At 34.9% G+C, this 20,624-nt stretch overlaps 1 protein-coding gene and 1 long non-coding RNA gene across 3 annotated transcripts; one reads left to right on the top strand and one right to left on the bottom strand.

Moving 5' to 3' along the window:
- The first annotated feature begins 1,785 nt into the window (after window positions 1-1,785).
- LOC111209895 lies at window positions 1,786-4,088 on the top strand. Of its 2 annotated transcripts, XR_007327766.1 has the most exons (5): window positions 1,786-2,190; window positions 2,653-2,804; window positions 2,908-3,034; window positions 3,206-3,373; window positions 3,510-4,088. It is a non-coding gene; the product is annotated as an uncharacterized LOC111209895 (long non-coding RNA). The 2 variants fall into 2 exon arrangements; XR_002661300.2 differs by having other exon boundaries at window positions 1,789-2,804.
- Window positions 4,089-6,017: 1,929 nt separating this feature from the next.
- LOC106425189 (uncharacterized mitochondrial protein AtMg00810-like) lies at window positions 6,018-6,944 on the bottom strand. The gene has a single exon (XM_013865913.1). The coding sequence runs from the start codon at window positions 6,942-6,944 to the stop codon at window positions 6,018-6,020; it is 927 nt and encodes a 308-aa protein (XP_013721367.1).
- Window positions 6,945-20,624: the final 13,680 nt, after the last annotated feature.

Below are 20,624 nucleotides of genomic sequence, written 5' to 3'. Positions count from 1 at the left end.
ACATATCAACTCTGCAGCTATGTTCGTGTACACCACAGACACGAACGTTGTACTAAAAACAATCTAATTCAAGCCAACTTTCACACCTCAAGCTCTAGCCGCCGACAAATTTTACATCGTCTCCAATACAAGCATAACGGCCAACCCCACATCAACATGGGTTCAGAGAAACTAACACTGTGGATTTGACTTTTCTAAGTACCCAACGAACATAACCCAAAACAAACAACTACTCCAACAACTTACTAATAAAAAGAGATAAATGGGTTTCAAAGCCACCACCATGGACACTTAACATAACTCGAATGCACAATGATAACTTTAACCGCATTCAGCCCACACCGACATATACGGTCATATAAAACATTAACGATCAAACCAACAACAAATTTTAATGTCACAAGACATCTTACAACCAAATCATGGACATCCCCACCTAGCAATCTAAGATTAGTGATCGTACACTCATGACAACACTATAAAGAAATAAAGTTTTATCACGTACCCAAGCATCACAGACACAACAAAAACCAATCACTCACAACAAAGACGTACACAAATAGACACCATATATAGACCATACGAAAAGATGACATCCCGCGCGGAGCGCGGGCACACCCCTAGTAGTGTATAAGGTCACAAACCGACTACCGTTGCTTTTGTGTCGGCTGGAGTGAAATATCTACTAATAAAAGAGACCTCCACATCAGCCAAAAAAACTTCTCTCAGAAGATGCCACGTGGCAATTTACTATTTTACTAAACTATAAAAATATATATACAATTTATAAAATAGAAATATTACATTAAACATCTATATGCAATATTATTCATTACCCTACCAATTCAAGGACTATATATGTGATGTATCGATGTCTAGCAAATTCTCAAACCGTCTTAGAATCAAAAACTTGACAAAACCCAGAACCACAGCTTCCACTTATGGCGAGTACTAAACTCCAGTTTTTTTATGAAGAAAGAGTTTATGGATTTGGACATGGTTTTTCTGGATGAGAAGGTAACATTACTGAGAATTTTCTCCTTTTTACTCAGTTTTAAATTTTTTGATTCATCTATTCGAGGTATGCCATATGACTATAGCACTAATATTTTCAGTCAACTTTGGTCCAACGTCTATTGGGGATCATAGACTCAACACTTTCAAGCTCATGCTGAGGGAAAAGAGAATTTACTACTAATACTAACGTGGATTTGCAAGATATGTTTAGCTACTCATGCTTTTCTCAAGCTCTAACTTTAAGCTGAAACTAGATCTCAACCCGCGTAATCGCGCAGATTTTTGTTTTCATTTAACTTTATATAAACATTTTGTTTTCAATTCTAAATTGGTATATATTATAATATATATGTGTCTATCAATTTTTAAAACATAATAATTTTGCGGTATATTTTTTTCATTGAATAGATTGTTTCAAACTTTCACATGTATTTGTATCTTCTTCTATATATATATATATTTTGGATTACTATTTCATTATTAAAATCGTAACTATATATATAAATATTAGTAAGCTATTGTTTTATTGTCATATTCAAAGATAGTGTAACATTTCACAAATTTAGAAAGTTTTTTTTAAATTAAACTTTTCGATTCATAGATTTATATTATCGAGTAAATAATTAAACATTTAGTTTTTTTTTAGTTTTTAAAATAAACTATATAGTTTTAAATTTGTTTTCATTGATTTAAGGTAGTAACAATTAATTATAATTTTTGTTATTTAAAAAAATCTTTATAATTTTAAAATTTAACATCAACAAATATTTAAATAATTAACATATGGAGGTATAGTATTACAACATTAAATTATATCTATTTAATTTATACTATCTATAAATCCAATGGATCATCTCTATTGTTTAAATTCAATTATTGATAGCCCAATAAAAAAATTTGTTAGACCCAAAATTTAAATGATAAGATTAAAAAATAAATGTAATCTGACTTTTTAGAAATAAGTCTATTAGGTCCATTTTAAAAAAAAAATCACACATGAATCAAGATTGTGACTTCTGTTTTAATATATAAGATTTAGAGCTTAATTATGTCTTCAATTCACACATGTTTTCTGCAGACGTTTTTGGTGTTGTTTGTGGCATCAAGATCACCTTTAACAATGAAACTCAGGGAATACAACGTGTTATGATTACAATCTGAGTTGACAAATAGGTTAGCTTGACGCTTATGTTATATAGTTTTTCACAAATAGGTTAGTGTCCTTGGTCTCAGTACAACCGTATGTTTACAACTGCCATATAATACAACATCATCATACCATTTTCCTTAATTTCCTCATATCTAATTGTAGGTAAAAAAAAATTGAATAAAACCTCGGGAAACACTTCTGTTTCGACAATGAATGCCTATCTAGCTAGAGTATTTTTGAAGCATAAAATTTTGCAGCCTCAACCTTTGCTTCCCAAATTTATATAATTGGTGTTCTCAATCCAAAAATTTCACATATGATGTGAACTTTTGGCTGTCGTTTTCAACAACCAAGATGTATACTTTCTTCATGTTTGTGGAGTGGTTTGATTCAAGATTAAAACTTTTTTCTGATGAAATAGAGATTTTGTGGATGCATGTCAAGTAGATTTACGAGAGGCTAAAAGTGTACACTGTACATCGCAGGGAAAAAAAGCCTATGTAAGGTTCAGTTGTAACACTGGTGGTACTATGGGGATGAACATGGTAACCAAAGGTGTGCATAATGTTATTGAGTTCCTTACCTATGATTTCCCATACATGGATGTGATCGGAATATCTGAAACGGGAAATAATAGGTGAGGAACTCACCAGAGATTTCTTATAGCTTAGCGCCATCTTGAGACTAAAACACTCTAGATTTATTGGTCCGCTAACTTCTTCTCGGACAACCTGCTGCAGTGAACTGGATCAAGCGACGTGGCAAATCAGTAGTTTGAAAGACAGTAATCAGAGGAGAGATCGTGAAAGGGAACTCACCAGATATACTCGATCGACTTCTTCTTCCTACACAATCTGTGATATGATGGTATTTATATATATGATTAGACTGTTGTTTCTAAAACGAATTGAGTGGACATTTAGTAAACTTAGTAATCAATCCAAAGTGTTTTGAGCATATTAGTAAAAGTGAAAACAAGTATGGCTGTATTGGTGGAGCTCAATATGCTCAAGAACCTCACCGTCTATGCTGTTGCAGGCTCTCTATTGGTGGATTCAACACTCACGCCAGCAAGATAGTGTTTGATATATTCATAGCCACTTGCCAAGATCCAGCTCAAAACATGGAGAGCTCTCAAGACAGCACAATGATGAAGCCATTAATGGGAAAGATATACAATTATCTATCACTACACCATCTATTGACGTAATTGATTAAATCTCTCTCTTAAGTTCTTGAATTTGACTTGACATATTTATTTATCATGGTGTACATTCTCAGGTTGGGACAGTGAAATAAGAAACACAGTTTTCGTATTAATCGATTTACTTAAACCTGCTAGGTGTTAAAAGAACGGCCATGGAGTCGATGGGGATGAACTCAAGCCTTGAGTCTCAAGGAGAGTAGCGATGATAGTGGCATGAGCAGTTTTGGCCTGAGAGTTATCTCTAATGTCAGCAACTTCAGCTGGACAACTTATAAGTAGTCACATGAAATACAAAAGATCCAGCAAAGATATCTCTGGAGCAACGACATGGACGGCAACAACGTTATACCTTTACCCTTACAAAAAGATTGAGCATTCCAACATAGTGGAGAACACGTAGCGTTTTTTTAGTTTGTGCCTTTATCTTTTCAAGTTGTAGGAAGCAAGAGCATGTAAATTTATACATCTATCGTCTTCCAAAACCAAAAAAAAAGCATTTAAATTTGAAATATGTATGTTATTTGGATTACGTATGAAAATCTATTCATCCAGCAAAATAATTATTCTTGGTCTTTTGGGATTGTGGTATAAACCGATGTGTGCATAAAAACATGTAAAAAGGTTAGTAATTTAAATAGATTCAGGAACAAATTTATTGAAAAGCAAACAAAGTCATTGTTTTCAACTTTTTATCAAAGTAAGATAAGCCAAAAAGAAAAAAAAACAAGTGAATCTAAGAGTTTTTTTTCTCTCTTTTAATCATACTATAATTTATACTGAGAAAACACAACATATAATTTACATATAATCAAAATAAATGGTGAAAAATATAACTAAACAAAATAAATAAATAATAATAAACATTATAAATGGAAAAGATGAAAAAATCATTTTCACGATTTAAACATGAGATTAAAGGTATTTTTTAAAAATATATGTAATTTAAAAATAAAATGACAATGAAAATATAAGGAAATAAAAGTAAATGACTTAAAATCAAAAAAAATATGTATAAAGATTTATCCTACACATATAAAATAAAACATATCATCATTAAAATTACTCAACACTTACCTAAGAGATTTTCTTATTGGCAACAAGACGAATGTTAGAATATCTTAACACCAAACATTTAAAATCAAAAAGAATGATAAAGTAAAAACAACCAATCAAAAAATAATAATTTATAGATAATATATAACCAAATATTTCAAAATAAAAATTTAAAAATATACAAATTATCCGCGCGAAGTATGGACCAAACCCTTATAAATATTACATTAAACATCTATCGCAATATTTAGAATAAGTAAATATAAAATATGAAAAAATAAATAATAAGTAAAATACTATATAAGAAAAAAAAAAGTATTACATTAAACGTATATCGTAATATTATTATTTGATATAAAAGCAAAAAAAATTGGAATACGTAAATATACAAAATAAGAAAAAATAAACAATAAGTAAATATTCAATATAAAAATAGAAAAACTAAATTAAAATCTATCTGAAAAAAAATAGTAAAAATGTATCAAAACATATAGCTCTGCGCCTAAAAATTTAGTTTGAATGATAATAGTTCACTTAAGTACGTGACTATAATATCGTAATAATATTTGCTTGGTTTGGGCTCCATTAGAAATTTAGTTTGATAAAATAAATCCACTTTCTAATTTTAAAATAATAAATTTAAGACAAATGAGATGTTGCTGTCAATTACCAATGTGTACATCTCTTAAAATATAAAACATATCTAACTATTACAAAAAAAATTCAAATGTAACATATTTTAATATAAAAGTAAAAAAAAATACTCTTATGTAAATATTTATTGATTATCATGCATATAATTAGACATTGATTTATTTTGAAAAATTCAATTATGCTGACAAGATAATAAAATTAAAATATGTTCGATAAATAGTTTATTTTCTAAAATACCATGAAATATGTTTTATATTTATAAAATAACATAAAATGTATATTAACAACAGAACCATATATTTAAATTATGTATCAAAATATCTAAATAATGTTAGAAAAACCGGCGCGTAGCGCCACTAAACCCCTAGTACGTGAATCGAAAGAGAAACCTTATACAAAAGTGGAAACTTTAGTCTTTTATTCAACTTGAAGATCTCATACAACGTCATTCTCTATTTATACAAGAGTCACTCCTTAACCTAGTAAGGCAGTGTCAACACATGATTGGAGAGTGAATAAGAAAATCGAATCTATTAGACGTTGCAGGGTAGTGAGCTGGCCTTGTCGTACTCGTTGCACTCGCTTTACATGATCTTTGAGCATTCAACGCCGTAACAGAGAAGGAAGAAGAGCTGGAGCTGGGGTTCGCATCATCCTTCACCGTGGACCTTATCATCGTCTCAGTTTCTGGCCCAATATTCTCTATACACCCCCTCAAACTTGGGGTAGAAGGAACTGAGACACCAAGTTTGTCTCTCAGTTTAAAGAAGGGAGCCTGAGACAGTGACTTGGTGAAAATGTCGGCGAGCTGAAGAGTGTTTAACTTCAAGAGCTTTCAAAGCAACTCTCTCTCGAACGTAGTGGTAGTCCACATCAAAGTGTTTCATTCGCTTGTGAAACATTGGATTCGCAGTAAGGCAGCCGGCTGAGAGATTATCACACAACAGCAACGGGGCTATCTGTTGTTGAAGACCCATCACCCGAAGTCTGTAACCAGACAATTTCAGAAGCTGCTTCCGACATAGTCCTATATTCTGTTTCGGTTGAAGACTTGGAGACTGTATCATGCCTCTTAGTGGACCATGAGATGACATTGGAACCAAGAAGTGTACACAAACCGCCAGTAGAACGTCTTGTGGCTTTACATCCGGCCCAGTCACTGTCACTATAGGAGAGCAAGGTGGAGTCTGTTCCTGCAGTCATGCTTATGCCCATGTTGTACGTGCCTTTGACATACCGCAGGATGCACTTCAACAAAGAGAAATCTTCTTGACTTGGCATATGCATCCTCTGAAAAATATAGTTAACAGAGAACTGGAGATCTGGCCTTGTGATAGTCAAATACTGCAGTTCACCTGCTAGAGTGCGAAAGTAAGACGGATCAGAGAAGAGTGCATCCTGACCACTGACGTTATCTAGCTTCAAGGGTAAAGGAGTAGGCATTGGAGCACAATCTGCCATTCCAGCTGTGATTAGAAGATCTTGAGTGTATTTCTCTTGATTCATAAACAACCCATCTTGAACACGATGAATTTGTATGCCGAGAAAATAATGAACTTCACCCATGTCCTTCATACGAAATTGAGTATTCAAACTCTTGAGAAGACTCTGTATCAATACTTCATTGTTTCCAGTGACAATCATGTCATCAAGGTATAGAAGAAGGTAGATGACAAGTGATCCTCTGTGATAGACAAACAATGACGGATCAGGAAAGCTGCAGACAAACCCAAAATCAATGAGGAACAGACTGAACTTATCAAACCAAGCTCTAGGAGCCTGTTTTAAACCATAACTGGCTTTCTTGAGCTTGCACACATAATCAGGTTTGTCTGGATCTTCAAAACACGGTGGCTGTATCATGTATATCGTCTCCTTTAATTCACCATGTAGAAAAGAATTATGAACATCTAGTTGCTTGATTTTCCAGCGTTTGGTGACTGCAACTTGTAGAATTGTCCTTATTGTAGCAGTTCTTACAACAGGGCTGAAGGTTTCTATATAATATGTCCCTTCTTCCTGCTCATTTCCCCTTGCAACAAGCCTTTATTTCAGTTTGTTCACACTCCCATCAGGATTGAGCTTGACCTTGTGAACCCAACCGCAATTTACTGGATTCTGACCTTCATGTGGAGGAACCAAATCCCACGTTTCTGTCTCATGCATAGCACCTATCTCAGTTCCCATTGATCCATTCCAACGTGGGTCTCTTAGTGCTGCTTTAAGAGATTTAGGCTCAGTGTAGTCAGACTTCACAGTGAACAAGGCATATCGAAGGTTTGGTTTCACAATGCCTGCACGTGCCCTTGTGATCATAGAGTGAGCTGGCTGTTGCAGAGGTATCACTTCTTGATTGACTTCCGGATTTGAGTCAGTAGACGAACTGTCAGATTCTGTTTCTTGAGAAGAGTTTCCATCAACATCTTGATGTTGAGCATTGTTAACAGTTCCAGTTGATGGAATGACCAATGGTATAGTACCAATGTGGATAACATTAGAACGTTGAGGAGGAAACACTTCTTCAATAGGATCAGTAGAGACAGGAAAGTCTTGTTTCCGCAGACTGGAAGCGCCAAGCATTCAAGAGAGCAGAGTCTGAGGGCTTGTGATACTGACTGGACATATCTTCAAATGGATAGACAGACTCATCAAACAAGACATGACGACTGATAAAGACTCTTCCTGTGGGAGGGTAATAATAGCGATATCCCTTATACTTCTCATTATATCCAATGAACACACATGTCAGAGACTTTGGATCCATCTTGTTCTTCATATATGGTCGCAGATAGGGAAATCATTTACATCCAAACGTTCTTAATGATGAATAGATCGGTGGCTTCGCATACAGAGCTTCATAAGGACTCTTATTCTTGGACAATACTGAAGAAGGCAGTAAGTTACCAAGAAAAGCCACACTAAAGAATGCTTCACCCAAAACTGTTGAGGTACTTTACTGTGATACATAATCATGAGTCCTAACTCCGTTATATGTTTGTGTTTGCGTTCGGCAAGACTATTCTGTTGAGGCGTGTGAGGACAAGACACCAACTGTCTGATGCTGTGAGTTGCAAGATGTTTCAGAAAGGCAGCGTTTATGAACTCTCCTCCACCATCACACTGAAACTGCATGATCTTTGTTTGAAACTGATTCTCCACAAGAGTTTGAAAACACACAAAAACAGTGTAGAATTCTGATTTGGACTTGAGAGGATAAAACCAAGTAAACCTTGTGTGATTGTCTATAAAGATAACATAATATTGAAATCCTTGTGAAGAAACAACTAGGCTAGGCCCCCATAAGTCACAGTGTATCCTTTCAAGAGGTTTAAAAGCCAAAAATTCAGAAGAAAGAAAAGGAAGCTTGCAACGCTTTCCCAACCGGCACGCATCACACAGCTGCTGAGGACCAGAGGTGTGCATTATTGTCGCCTTATTTCTTGAAAGCTGTTGAAGGATATCATTGTTGGAGTGACCAAGCCTATGATGCCAAACTGCTGCACTTGCTGCCTGCTGTCTTGAAGAGTAAAAGGCTTGATGTCTGACATCCTTCAACATGTATAGATTCTTATATCTGTTTCTTTGGGTTATCACCTGCTTTGTCCCATTTTCCTTAACAAGCACAGATTCAGAGTCAAACGTAATCTCACAGGAAAAGTCTGAAGTTAACTTCGAAACAGATAGAAGAGATTTAGTGATTTCAGGACAAACTAAGACTTCCTTGAGATGTAGAGTACCTTGAGGAGTTTGCAGAGCAATAGACCCAACATGAGTAATAGGAAGGTAGTCTCCATTACCCACTATGAATTGATCGTTGCCAATGTATGGCTCAGACGACTGAAGACGAGAAGCATCGTTTGTAATGTGAGCTGAAGCAGCTGAGTCAGGATACCATTCCTGACCAGAGTAATGATCTTGATCAGAGATCCTCATTGTCGTCAAGGCATTGTGAAGACTCTCTGGAACTTGATAGTTCTGATCAAATCTGCTGTAACAACGAGCCACAGAATGTCCATACTTGCCACATATCTGAAATGTTGGTCTTGAGTTGGACCCTGAGCTTGAGTTACCAGAGAACTGCTGCTGGAACCCACGACCACGAGCTGAGTAAGAATCGGATCCTCGGCCTCTGTAGCCTCCTCGGCCACTGTTATAACCTCGTCCTCTGTTTGAATAACCTCGACCAGCGTGAAAGGCTAGATGTGGCGTAACGACATCAGCTGAAGCTTGATTCTGGCTTTGTAGCTTGTCATCAAAATTAATTAGCTTAAAGACATCATCTTCAAAGGTCATATCCGAAAGGAAATCTATAGAATGTTCAATCACAGTACATATAGACTCATATTCCTTTCCTAAACCACTCAACGCTCCATAAATCATCTCTGGTTCAGTAACTGGAAACCCTATGAAATCTAGCTGATCGCATATGCTCTTGACATCTCCTAGATATTCAGCCATAGTCTTCTGGTTTTTAGACATACCTTGAAGCTTTCGTTGGAGATCGAGCTTGCGTGTTGCAGCGATTTGGTTGTATTTCTTTCCCAAGCTGAACCAAACCTCCTGAGCAGAGTGTAAGCCATAGACAGAATGTAGAGCCTCTTCCGTTAGTGACCCAAACAACCAAGCCATAACCAGTTGATCCTTGCATATCCATTTAGTAAAGTTCAGATTAGCTTCTTCCGTGACAACATCGCCGTTTCTGATGGACACGGTAGGAGATGGACGAGGAGAGCTTCCACTGATGAAGCCCAAGAGAGACTGACTCGCTAAGAACGACTCAAACTGAGTCTTCCAAAGAAGATAGTTTGAAGAGAAAAGTTTTAGAGTAACACATTGTGAAATGGTTAGAGAAGGAGCTGACAAAGGATCCGAGGTATCGGCCATGCAGCTCTGATACCATTTGAATCTAAAGAGAAACCTTATACAAAGGTGGAAACTTTAGTCTTTTATTCAGCTTGAATATCTCATACAATGTCATTCTCTATTTATACAAGAGTCACTCCTTAACCTAGTAAGGCAGTGTCAACACATGATTGGAGAGTGAATAAGATAATCAAATCTATTAGACGTTGCAGGGTGCCTTGTCGTACTCGTTGCACTCGCTTTACATGATCTTTGAGCATTCAACGCCGTAACAAAGAAGGAAGAAGAGCTGGAGCTGGGCTTCGCATCATCCTTCACCGTGGGCCATATCATCGTCTCACTTTCTGGCCCAATACTCTCTATAAAATAAACAATATCGACTTGACTACCACTCCATATAAAACACTTTTCATCACAATGTCGTTCCTTTATTTCCACCAATAAAGTTAGACAAACACATGGTCGACTAAACTTTTATCGTTACTCATAATAATATTGATATAACAATACCAATAGCACATATTGTTTTTTGCACAAATTATATAATTCAGATCACTAAGCCAGATATGTGACAACACATCTACGTAATCCCATTTTTTCAAACAAGTCACCTATATATATTAATAATAATGATCAGATTAATTCATAGTTTATTTATAAGTTAAACAAGATTATATGCGTTTTTTTAAAAAAAATAACTACTTAGACATTTCGTATTGAAAATATATGTTTCTTATTACAATTTATAGTTTGTTTTGAAATATTTGAAAATGTAAAACATGGTTAGAAACTGGTCAAAATAATATATTGTTATAAAAGTAATGGAAAAGTTTATCTTTATTCATAACATAGAGGTTCTTTATATAGGAGATTACACCGTCATAGATAAATGGAAAGATTAGAAATCATAATCTCTTGGTTATGAGCCATCCACAATCTGGTTCATAACACTCCCCCTTGGATGCCATAACCATTTAGAGCTTGTAATGTGTTTTAGTGTTGTCTCATTAAAACTTTACCAGGAAAACCCAATTGGGACAAAACCCGAAGGAAAAAGAGTACAACACACATTACTCCCTCTGATTTGGACATTACTGAAGGTCCCTTGGACCTCTCCAATTTTCTGCAATCCGTGGGTGATGAAGATCTTGGGCATAATATGTTTCGTCCTCGAACATGATAGTTGGTTCTTCTTTACCATCGGCCATGCCACAATCTGATCGAACATATTGAGTCATCGATCTCAAATACACACACACGAAATCTTGGATGATATTGCTGTGATATGCGTGTACCACCATGTGTAAAACATAACCTGTCTGAAAACAAATCAACAAAACCAAATAACCCCTCTTTGGGCTGGTTAGTATAAAATAAACCAAAATCAAAGGCTTCTTCATCGTCCTTCTTATGGACCAATCAGATCAGTGTCTAAAACAAGACTTCTGCATCGTCCATCTCAGGACTAAATGGACTTCTTTATCGTCCACCTTTGGACTGAATGGACCAGTGTCCAAAACAAGTGATCTCACGCCCATGTACTAGATAATGGGTGAGACTGGTCCATATTAAATATCTTGAGTACCCTTTTCTGTATATACTATTTGATGCAGAAGGATTTCTCTTGATAAGTTCACGAAGAGTAACAAGATATGAAGTAACACGACGTTAATGAGGAGTTGGGCTTGACACTTGGAGTGTAGCAGCTGGGTTCGCAACTCAAGATAATAGATGAAGGTGATGGATACTCAGAATGGCAATGGGATTGTCACATACCTTTCATCAGGCGTGATGTCTATGTTCATTGATGGGGCTAAGTGGATTTAATTGTTTAATCTACTTAGCGGTTGTGGTGTATAAGTGTAAGCTTATACAGGTTTAAAGAAGATCATGAAGGAACTTCAAGCTTGGCTCAAGGTGGAACTGAGAGAAGTGAGAAGAGATAAGAGAAGACAAGGAGATGCAGAAGATGAGCAGGCTTACTCAAACATCAAGAGGTGTCGGCACAAAGTAAGGGTTATGGACTTGGACCAAACAGGTGGAGTTTTGTGAGGTTTGGTCAAAACCCATCAGACATGTTCAATATTGGGCCGGCTTGCACAAGTTAGATGCGGACAACATATGGACATAATCGTTGAAGCCCATTATGTCAAGTGCTGATACAAAGAAGGAGACATCACGACAGGGATCTCCAAGCTCAAGCTGAGCCTCTAGGAGGCGGGAGCTTCCATGGCGTCTCTTGGAGAGATAGAGTAAGCTAATGATAGATATGTAATCCTAGGCTTAGCTCTTAGCCATGTACTTCTCTTGTATTCTCTTGTATACTCTTTAGGGTTTACATACTCGGGAACAGAGAGAGTCTATGATCTTGTAAACCACATCGGAGGTGTTTTCCGATACTTCATAGTGGATACTGTGGATCCCGGATCCACCCCAAATGTAGCGAGCTGCGGCCGTGAACTGGATGAAAAAATCTTGAGTCGAAAACAAAGATGAATCGTATGAGTATTTAAAGGGACAGGGGTATTATGAGTTTGTATTCCGCAACAAGTGAGAAACATAACCTCCACGGCCGAGGAAATAACCACACAAAAAAAAATACATATTCGTAAACTGCTTGTGCCATATGATATTTTGATTATATGTTACAAGCGCTACACTATCATTCGCTCAGAGCATAGCTTTGTGAACATCGATTGATATTATAATCAAATGCCACTGCATGTGCCATTTAACTTCAATGCACGTTAATTTTATTGTTTTTTTTTTTAAAACACGTTAATTTTATTGTTACTCTTTGGATTCCTTTAACCTTATTAAATAAACGTGCCCACATATTCAAAAAGGGAATCTTTCGGTATTCATTTATATCATATATACATTTGTGCTGTGGAAATACGACTAAAACAATACAAATAACTGAAAGTCAATCTTAATATCATTCAGAACTCTGGATAAATTAAAGGTTTTTAGACTTTTACTACGATACATGTCTAAGTAAGTTTATTTTGATCAACTAGTTTTTTAATCAAAACTGAAACCAATAATTTTGTAATAACCAAAAGTGAAACGGAGCCGACGAAATAAGTGACTATTTCAAATAATTTCGATGGAAACATTTTTTTTAACTTAAATGGAAACATTTTTTCTCATAAACAAGTAAAGCAGCTTGTTTTTTTTTTTCAAAGAACAGCTTGTTTAAAAACATTTCCATTGGAAGATACTGACGAGTATTTAACTAATAATAAAAGAAAATAGAAAAGTAAAAGAGACGTTTTGAAAAAAAAAGTAGGAAAGACGAGAAGGATATCTTCAAAAAAATTGATAATTTTTTGCGATATGTTGGCATATATGTGTTCTAAATTTGTTTTAGCTAGATATTATATTTTAATCACATACCTATTTTTATTAAAATACTAATAGTATTAAGTTCGGATACTAAGTTGAGAAATTTTGCCAATGAAAGTGTACTCTAACTAAGTTTTTTTAACTAAGTTTGACATGTTACTAATTATTTTGTATAATTTAATTATAATATGTGATAGGTACATAATACATTTGTTTCGGAGTTACATCTAGTATGTTTTAACTTCACGACATTTTCATTTTTTTGACAAAACCTTCATTGTGAAAGTAATGAAAAATTGTATCTTTATTCATAACATACAGGTTCCTTATATAAGAGATTACACCGTCATAGATAAATGAAAAGATTACAAATCATAATTTCTTGGTTATGAGCCATCCACAATCTGGTTCATAACACTCCCCCTTGGATGCCATAACTATTTAGAACTTGTAATGTGCTTTAATGTTGCTTCATTAAAACCTTATCAGGAAAACCCAATTGGGACAAAACCATGGTGAAGGAAAAATAGTACAACACACAAGACTCCCCATGATTTGAACATTAATGAAGGTCCCTTGGACCTCTCTAATTTTTTGCAATCCATGGGTGATGAAGATCTTGGGCAGAATATGCTTCGTCCTCGAACATGATAGTTGGTTCTTCTTTACCATCGGCCATGCCACAATCTGATAGAACATATTGAGTCATCGACCTCAAATACACACACACGAAATCTTAGATGATGTTGCTGTGATATGCGTGTACCACCATGTATAAAACATAACCTGTCTGAAAACAAATCAACAAAACCAAATAACCCCTCTTTGGGCTGGATAGTATAAAATAAACCAAAATCAAAGGCTTCTTCATCGTCCTTCTTATGGATCAATCAGATCAGTGTCTAAAACAAGACTTCTGCATCGTCCATCTCAGGACTAAATGGACTTCTTTATTGTCCACCTTTGGACTGAATGGATCAGTGTCCAAAACAAGTGATCTCACGCCCATGTACTAGATAATGGGTGAGACTGGTCCATATTAAATCTCTTGAGTACTCTTTTCTGTATATACTATTTGATGCACTCGGATTTCATTGTTAATATACTCAAGATGTAATCTCAAACAAAACTTTGTTTTCCAGGATCTTTCATCTCAAACTCTTTCTTGAGATATTCAACTGTTTGGGAAATTGTATCCAGAGGTTCCTAGGATATTCAGATCATATACTTTGATGATTATCAATATTGTTCTCGAGAACTTGATGTACTTTCAGCTCAATACCCTCTAGTACTTTCATTATCCAGTGGACCATATAAATATGCAGTCACTACATCAACTTGCTGCAAGTTTAATTTTCTCTCTTATATAGCCAGACTTATGAGAAATCTAAAAGTAGTTGCATCCACCACATGGGAGTATGTAACCTCATAATCTATTACTGGTCTTTGTCAGAATCCTTGTGCAACATTAGCTTTATAACTCACAATTTCTATTCCTCACAAGATCCATTTATATCCACTGGTTTTAACATCATATGGCGTCTTAATCATATGGCCAAATACACATTTCTTTCTTAAACTATTTAACCTCACGTTTCCATTCAATCCAATCTGTTCTACGAGTGCGCACTCTTATATTGATGTGGGTTCATGATCCTCGCTTATATTCATAAATTCAAGTGCTACCATGTATGCAAATAAATCATCTTATGTTGACATTCCTTATTGGTTCCATTATGTTCCAAACATGATATAATCGATTGAGATTCATTATTATCAGGACCTTTAATACTTTACAGCTTGGCGTCCCAAGCTACATTGTTTGGTACATGTACCTTAGAGCCGGTCGGCCTTATCTCCATGTCTGGGATGGTTTCCTTAGTAACCTCGGATTTGGATTTTGATTATCATTCTCTGCACCTTTCTTTTGTTTCCGAAGATTCTTATCTTTTGGAACCTATTTGGTCTACCACGTTTTATACGTTGTCTAGACTCTGTAGCAACTTGACTGTGTATCTTCTTGGACATCAAATTCGTTGGTGCTTTACAAGCTGGTTTATATATGACTTAGTCATTCTTTTTCGGGTCAACAAATGTGTCTGGCATTTGATTAGCTAGCTTCGTAAATGTATAATCTTTGGACGTCTATTTCACATTCTTTAGTCTGAGGATCTTGCCAAGACATTGATGGTTGATTCCATTCTATTTCTTTTACCATTCTTTTACCAGCTTTATTATTTTTCTTCTCCTGGTCTTAAATTAATCCGTGTACCTGGCCTCAAATATAATCACCCATAGTTGGCTCAAGGTACTTAATTATTGTGGGAGAATCATATCCAACATTTATCTCCATCCTCCTTTTGAGGTCTCATCTTAGTTCTCTGTGGTGGAGCAATTAGTACATAGACAACACATCCAAATGTCTTATGATGGGGTATGTCTGGCTCTTGACCCGTTAATAATTGTGATAGGGGATATCTATGCTCACTAAATGGCCTGATGTGTATTAACTTAGGTGCATGTAAATTTCGTGTGGCCCAGCTGTGAATGAGAGTTTTGACCTCATAAGTTATGGTCTATCAATCAGCTATTTGCGTTTTAAAAGATTTCGGCCAAGCCGTTCTTGGTATGGACATGTATCACAAAATTGTCCACACTTACCCCCATGGACATACCATAATCATTTAAACGCTTGGGACATGTATTCACCTGTATTATCTAGACATATAGTCTTTATTATGAAAAGGAGGCTCGTAGCCGTTTTGCTGGTGATGGCCTAATGAGTTTCCTTTGTGTACATGCTACACACGTGAGATTCTTTGGGATAACTCTTCCTATCTTTTAATGTGTGCCTTTTGAATATCAATTTTCGCATCATGTTTGGACCAGGATGGCCAATCCGGTCGTGCCATAAAGTGTATATTTTCGCAGGCTTTTAGCCTCTATCATACTGATCTATGCATAGTCTAGGTCAGTAGAGAATGCATGTATAGTCTTTAGGACTTATTATGGCTTTGGGCGATTTTATACATATATCTGAAGGATTTCTTTGTTTCTTTCGCCCATTGTTTCAATATGGAAACCATTCATTCTTATATCTTTAAAACTCAATAGGCTGCTCTTGCTCTTAGAGATGGGTGAATATAAGGCATCACTGATTTCTAGATGCATACCCTTAGGCAATAATATATTAGCCTAGCCAAAGTCTTCTTTCAGACTGGTGATACCTGTTTTAGTACTTATATTGGTGTTTTTTAGTGTACTCATATAGAAAAATCATCCATTCATTTAATCTAAGCAGACAATGTAATAAAAATAAATTCAGGGAGATAAAAATCAGTGAAAGCATACAAGCAAAGCAATCACACAAGTTTGATGTCGAAATCAGATTATCAACTTGATTCTTTTAGGCAATCATAAGTCTGATATTCCATAAGATCATCTTGATCATATTCGAAATTATTTTCACCATCTTTATAGACCAAGTGGGTTTCAGGATTCTTCCCTTTCAGACTCTCTTTGATAGAGGTCACAAAAATGTTTGGGAGTCCTTCATATCTTAGCCCAATGGTTCCCCTTTCCACATCTCTGGCACACTGATTTGGTCGAGCTTTGTGGTTTAAAGGATATACCACGGCCACTGCCTTGACCATGGCTCAAATTGGGTTGATACTCACGGCCTCTGTCATAGTGATTCCCACGGCCAAATGTGTTATAGTGGCCATGGCCACGTCTTTTCCACCCTCCACGGCCATGACCGTGTGGTCTATCATTCTGGACGTGGTTACCCTTTTTTTTCTGTGGCTTTATTGGTATCAGGTAATGGGGTTAATCCAGGAGGTCTCAATTCACTGTTTCTCATCAGTAATCCATTATTTTGCCCAGCTAGCAATAGACTCATCCACGGACTTATAGTCCTGGATTCTAGGATTCCTCCAATCAAATATGGCCTTTGGTAATAACACCGTTCTTTGGTGATCATATCTTGATTTTTAACTCTGTCCAAAGGTCTAGAGAATTCTCTATAGTCAGATACTGATCTTTGAGACTCTTAATAAGATGATGGCTAATAATTAATATTGCTCTGTATCAATCTTTCTCATTGGCATTATTGCCTTCTATGATACATTCACCAAGTCTCTTTGACTTTAGGATAATCTTTGTATCTAATCCCCACCGTAAATAATTATCTCCAGAGAGATTTAGGGCAGCAAAATCCAGGTTGATTTTCGACATCTCAAATCATATATCACTCAATCTTTAGGTATAATTTTCATGCGGCCTTACTTTTAAAAACAATCAATTCGGATTTCAATCTTGTGAGGACAATGAGACTACCAATCTTAAATGCATTTAATCAATAAGTCAATTTCTAGCAAGTCTCAGCAAAACTATTTCTATATGCTCATAATATTATGGTTTATCAAGACTAGCAAAAACAAATTCAATTAATCATGCAATTAGGGTTTAACAATCAATGAATTTTAGCAAGACTAGTAAAAAGATTTATTAATCACTCAATCAGTTTCAAGGCTGATTTTACCAATACTAGAATATAAATTTCAAACATGAATTTCAATGAATCAGTTTCAAGACTGATTTTAGCAATACTAGAATATAGATTTCAAGCATGAATTTCAATTAATCAGTTTCAAGGCTGATTGGTATTTAGCATAAACCATGTGTAAATAATTTATCTAGTATCCGAATTTATCAAACCTCAAAAACATATAATCAGATCAATCAATTTAATCGAACTTAGCATACAATCTTAAACCTCAAGACATTAGATTTTATCATGTATCTATCAACCTAGCATACGGATTCTCAATTTTCAAAGACATCCAAATCAGATCAATATAACCTATCATACATATTATTTTGGGTTTCAATTTAAAACAGATCAGATTACAAAACTATCAATCCTAGCAGATGATATTAAACCTCAAGAATCATGCAATCAGATCATTCGGATTTTAAACAAGTAAACCTCAATCAATCTATCAACCTATCGAATTATATAAGCAAAGCAAGCTAGCAACCTATCGGATTCAATCAATGTTTTAACAGGCTGGTAGGTTTAAACAATTTTAAATCAGATGAACAATTAACCAAGCAGGATGAGAAAATAAATCTATCAATTTAACGGTCAAACAATTCTAGCAACATAGCATCAGATTCAATCATATTTAAAACCTCAAAGATCAAAACCGAAAACAGTTTTGATTTCAAAATATTCTATTAGGGTTTTAATATGTAATTTGATAATTATAGTATAATTAATTCTGATACTTATATTATTTAGGGTTTATAGATATAAGGTTAGAGTTTATCGGATTTTAACTTGTAAAAACCGATTGGGGTTTTAATCATGTAGGAACATGATTTAGGGTTTGGGGTATCGAACTTTTAGAGCTTCGATTTACTCAATTAGGATTTTTGATCTATTACCCTATGGTTTTGATTCATAAAGATTAGGGTTTTAGGGTTTCATTTTTTATCAATCAATCCATGTTCGATTATGGGTTCTTAGGTTTTGAATTACCTTTTAACCTTAGATGATTGTTGAATCGGACCACCAAAAGAGTTGAGCCGCGAGCTGGACACGAACGAGACGCGAGCTGGAATGGATCGAGTCGCTTCTATCGGGTCGCGGACGTCCTTTGTTGCTTGATCGGGAACGCCTTGATCGTCGGATGCGAGCTGTATGATGCTATCGCGAACGAGGAAGAGGTCGCGTACTGGAGCTGCTCTCGGGTCTCGAACGTCTGAGATAGGATTAGGAACGCCTTCGGCTGAAGCTGATCGGGGACGCGAGCTGGAACAGATGCGGAAACAAGAGACGCGATCGGGGTTTAGGGTTCATCGGATCGCCGGCTAGGGTTAGGGTTTTAGGGTTTTTCGATTTGGGTATTAGCTTAGGGATTTAGAGTTTCGTGCTGATAACGTGTTATAAAAGTAATGGAAAAGTCTATCTTTATTCATAAAGTAGAGGTTCCTTATATAGGAGATTACACTGTCATAGATAAATGGAAAGATTATAAATCATAATCTCTTAGTTATGAGCCATCCACAATCTGGTTCATAGCATATATTTATTTCAATCATATTTTAATTAGAACAGGAAAAATATAATTTAATTTCAAATAACTGTTACTATATTTGAAATCACACGTTTCATTAACACAGTTACATGAATTAATTAGACCAACACTACATATATTTTGATGTATATATAAATACATGTATCACAGGATTATAAAAATTATCAAATTAAATGAATACTATATATCAAATCACAAGCTTCGTTAAGACGACAATGTACGGTTAACTACTCCCTCTCCCTCTGTTGCATGTTAAGCGTCACTTTAGAGAATTTTTTTCGTTACAAAATAAGTGTTGTTTTCGATTTTCAGTACAAAATTTATTAATTTTATGCAAAATTTGTTTTTCTATTGGTTGAAATATGGTTAGATGTATAGGTAATAGTGATTTTTTATAAGAAATGTACAAAATTAATTGTTTCCTTAATTCGTGTGCCGAAACCTAAAACGACACTTATAATGAAAGAGAGAGAGTATTATACTTTTTTGCTAAATTATTATACATATCTCAAATTATGTAATAACAAATCTATGTTTCTTACAAAATAAACAGTCACATCCACATAATCTCTTTTTTCCAAACAATTCACCTATATATATTAACTAGGATAAGATCCGCGCCTTGCGCGGGATTAAGTTATTATTTTTATTATATTTTGGAGAATGAAACAATAGTTTGGCTTCATTTGGATTACGGGTGTTCAACCCGGATATCGGGTTAGTTTCGGTTCGGTTCGGTTTTTTCGGTATTTGGTTAGTAAAATATAACTACTATTCTAAATCAATATTTACTTTGACTTTAGTCTTTCACATACTTTTGAAAGATTTCAACTGGACGACTAAATTGATCAGCCAATCTTGTTGCTTTAAATCATTAGTGTTTATATATATATATTATTTAGTTTGAATATTTATTAAATAAAAATTCATATGCGTTATATTTTATGATCATTTGTAACTTATTATAACAAAAAAATAATCTATTGATCACAAAATTTTCAGAGTAGGAATATTCAAATTTCTAATAATATATAGACATTTTGAAAAATTCAAATATAACATATAAGAAAAAATATAAATGTTTTTATTATATATTTAATGTGATTTTTTAATATCTTTCAACAATATAAAATTAAAAAAAAGAACTAAGATACCAAAATTGTTATCAAATATTTATTATTCATAATAATTAATTTTCATATATACGTTAATCATATTAGGTAATTTC

Source organism: Brassica napus, chromosome C8 (genome assembly GCF_020379485.1).
Source record: "Brassica napus cultivar Da-Ae chromosome C8, Da-Ae, whole genome shotgun sequence".
Taxonomy (NCBI): domain Eukaryota; kingdom Viridiplantae; phylum Streptophyta; class Magnoliopsida; order Brassicales; family Brassicaceae; genus Brassica; species Brassica napus.
The sequence above is the reverse complement of the archived record's forward strand: the minus strand, read 5'-3'. Positions and strand labels throughout refer to the sequence as shown.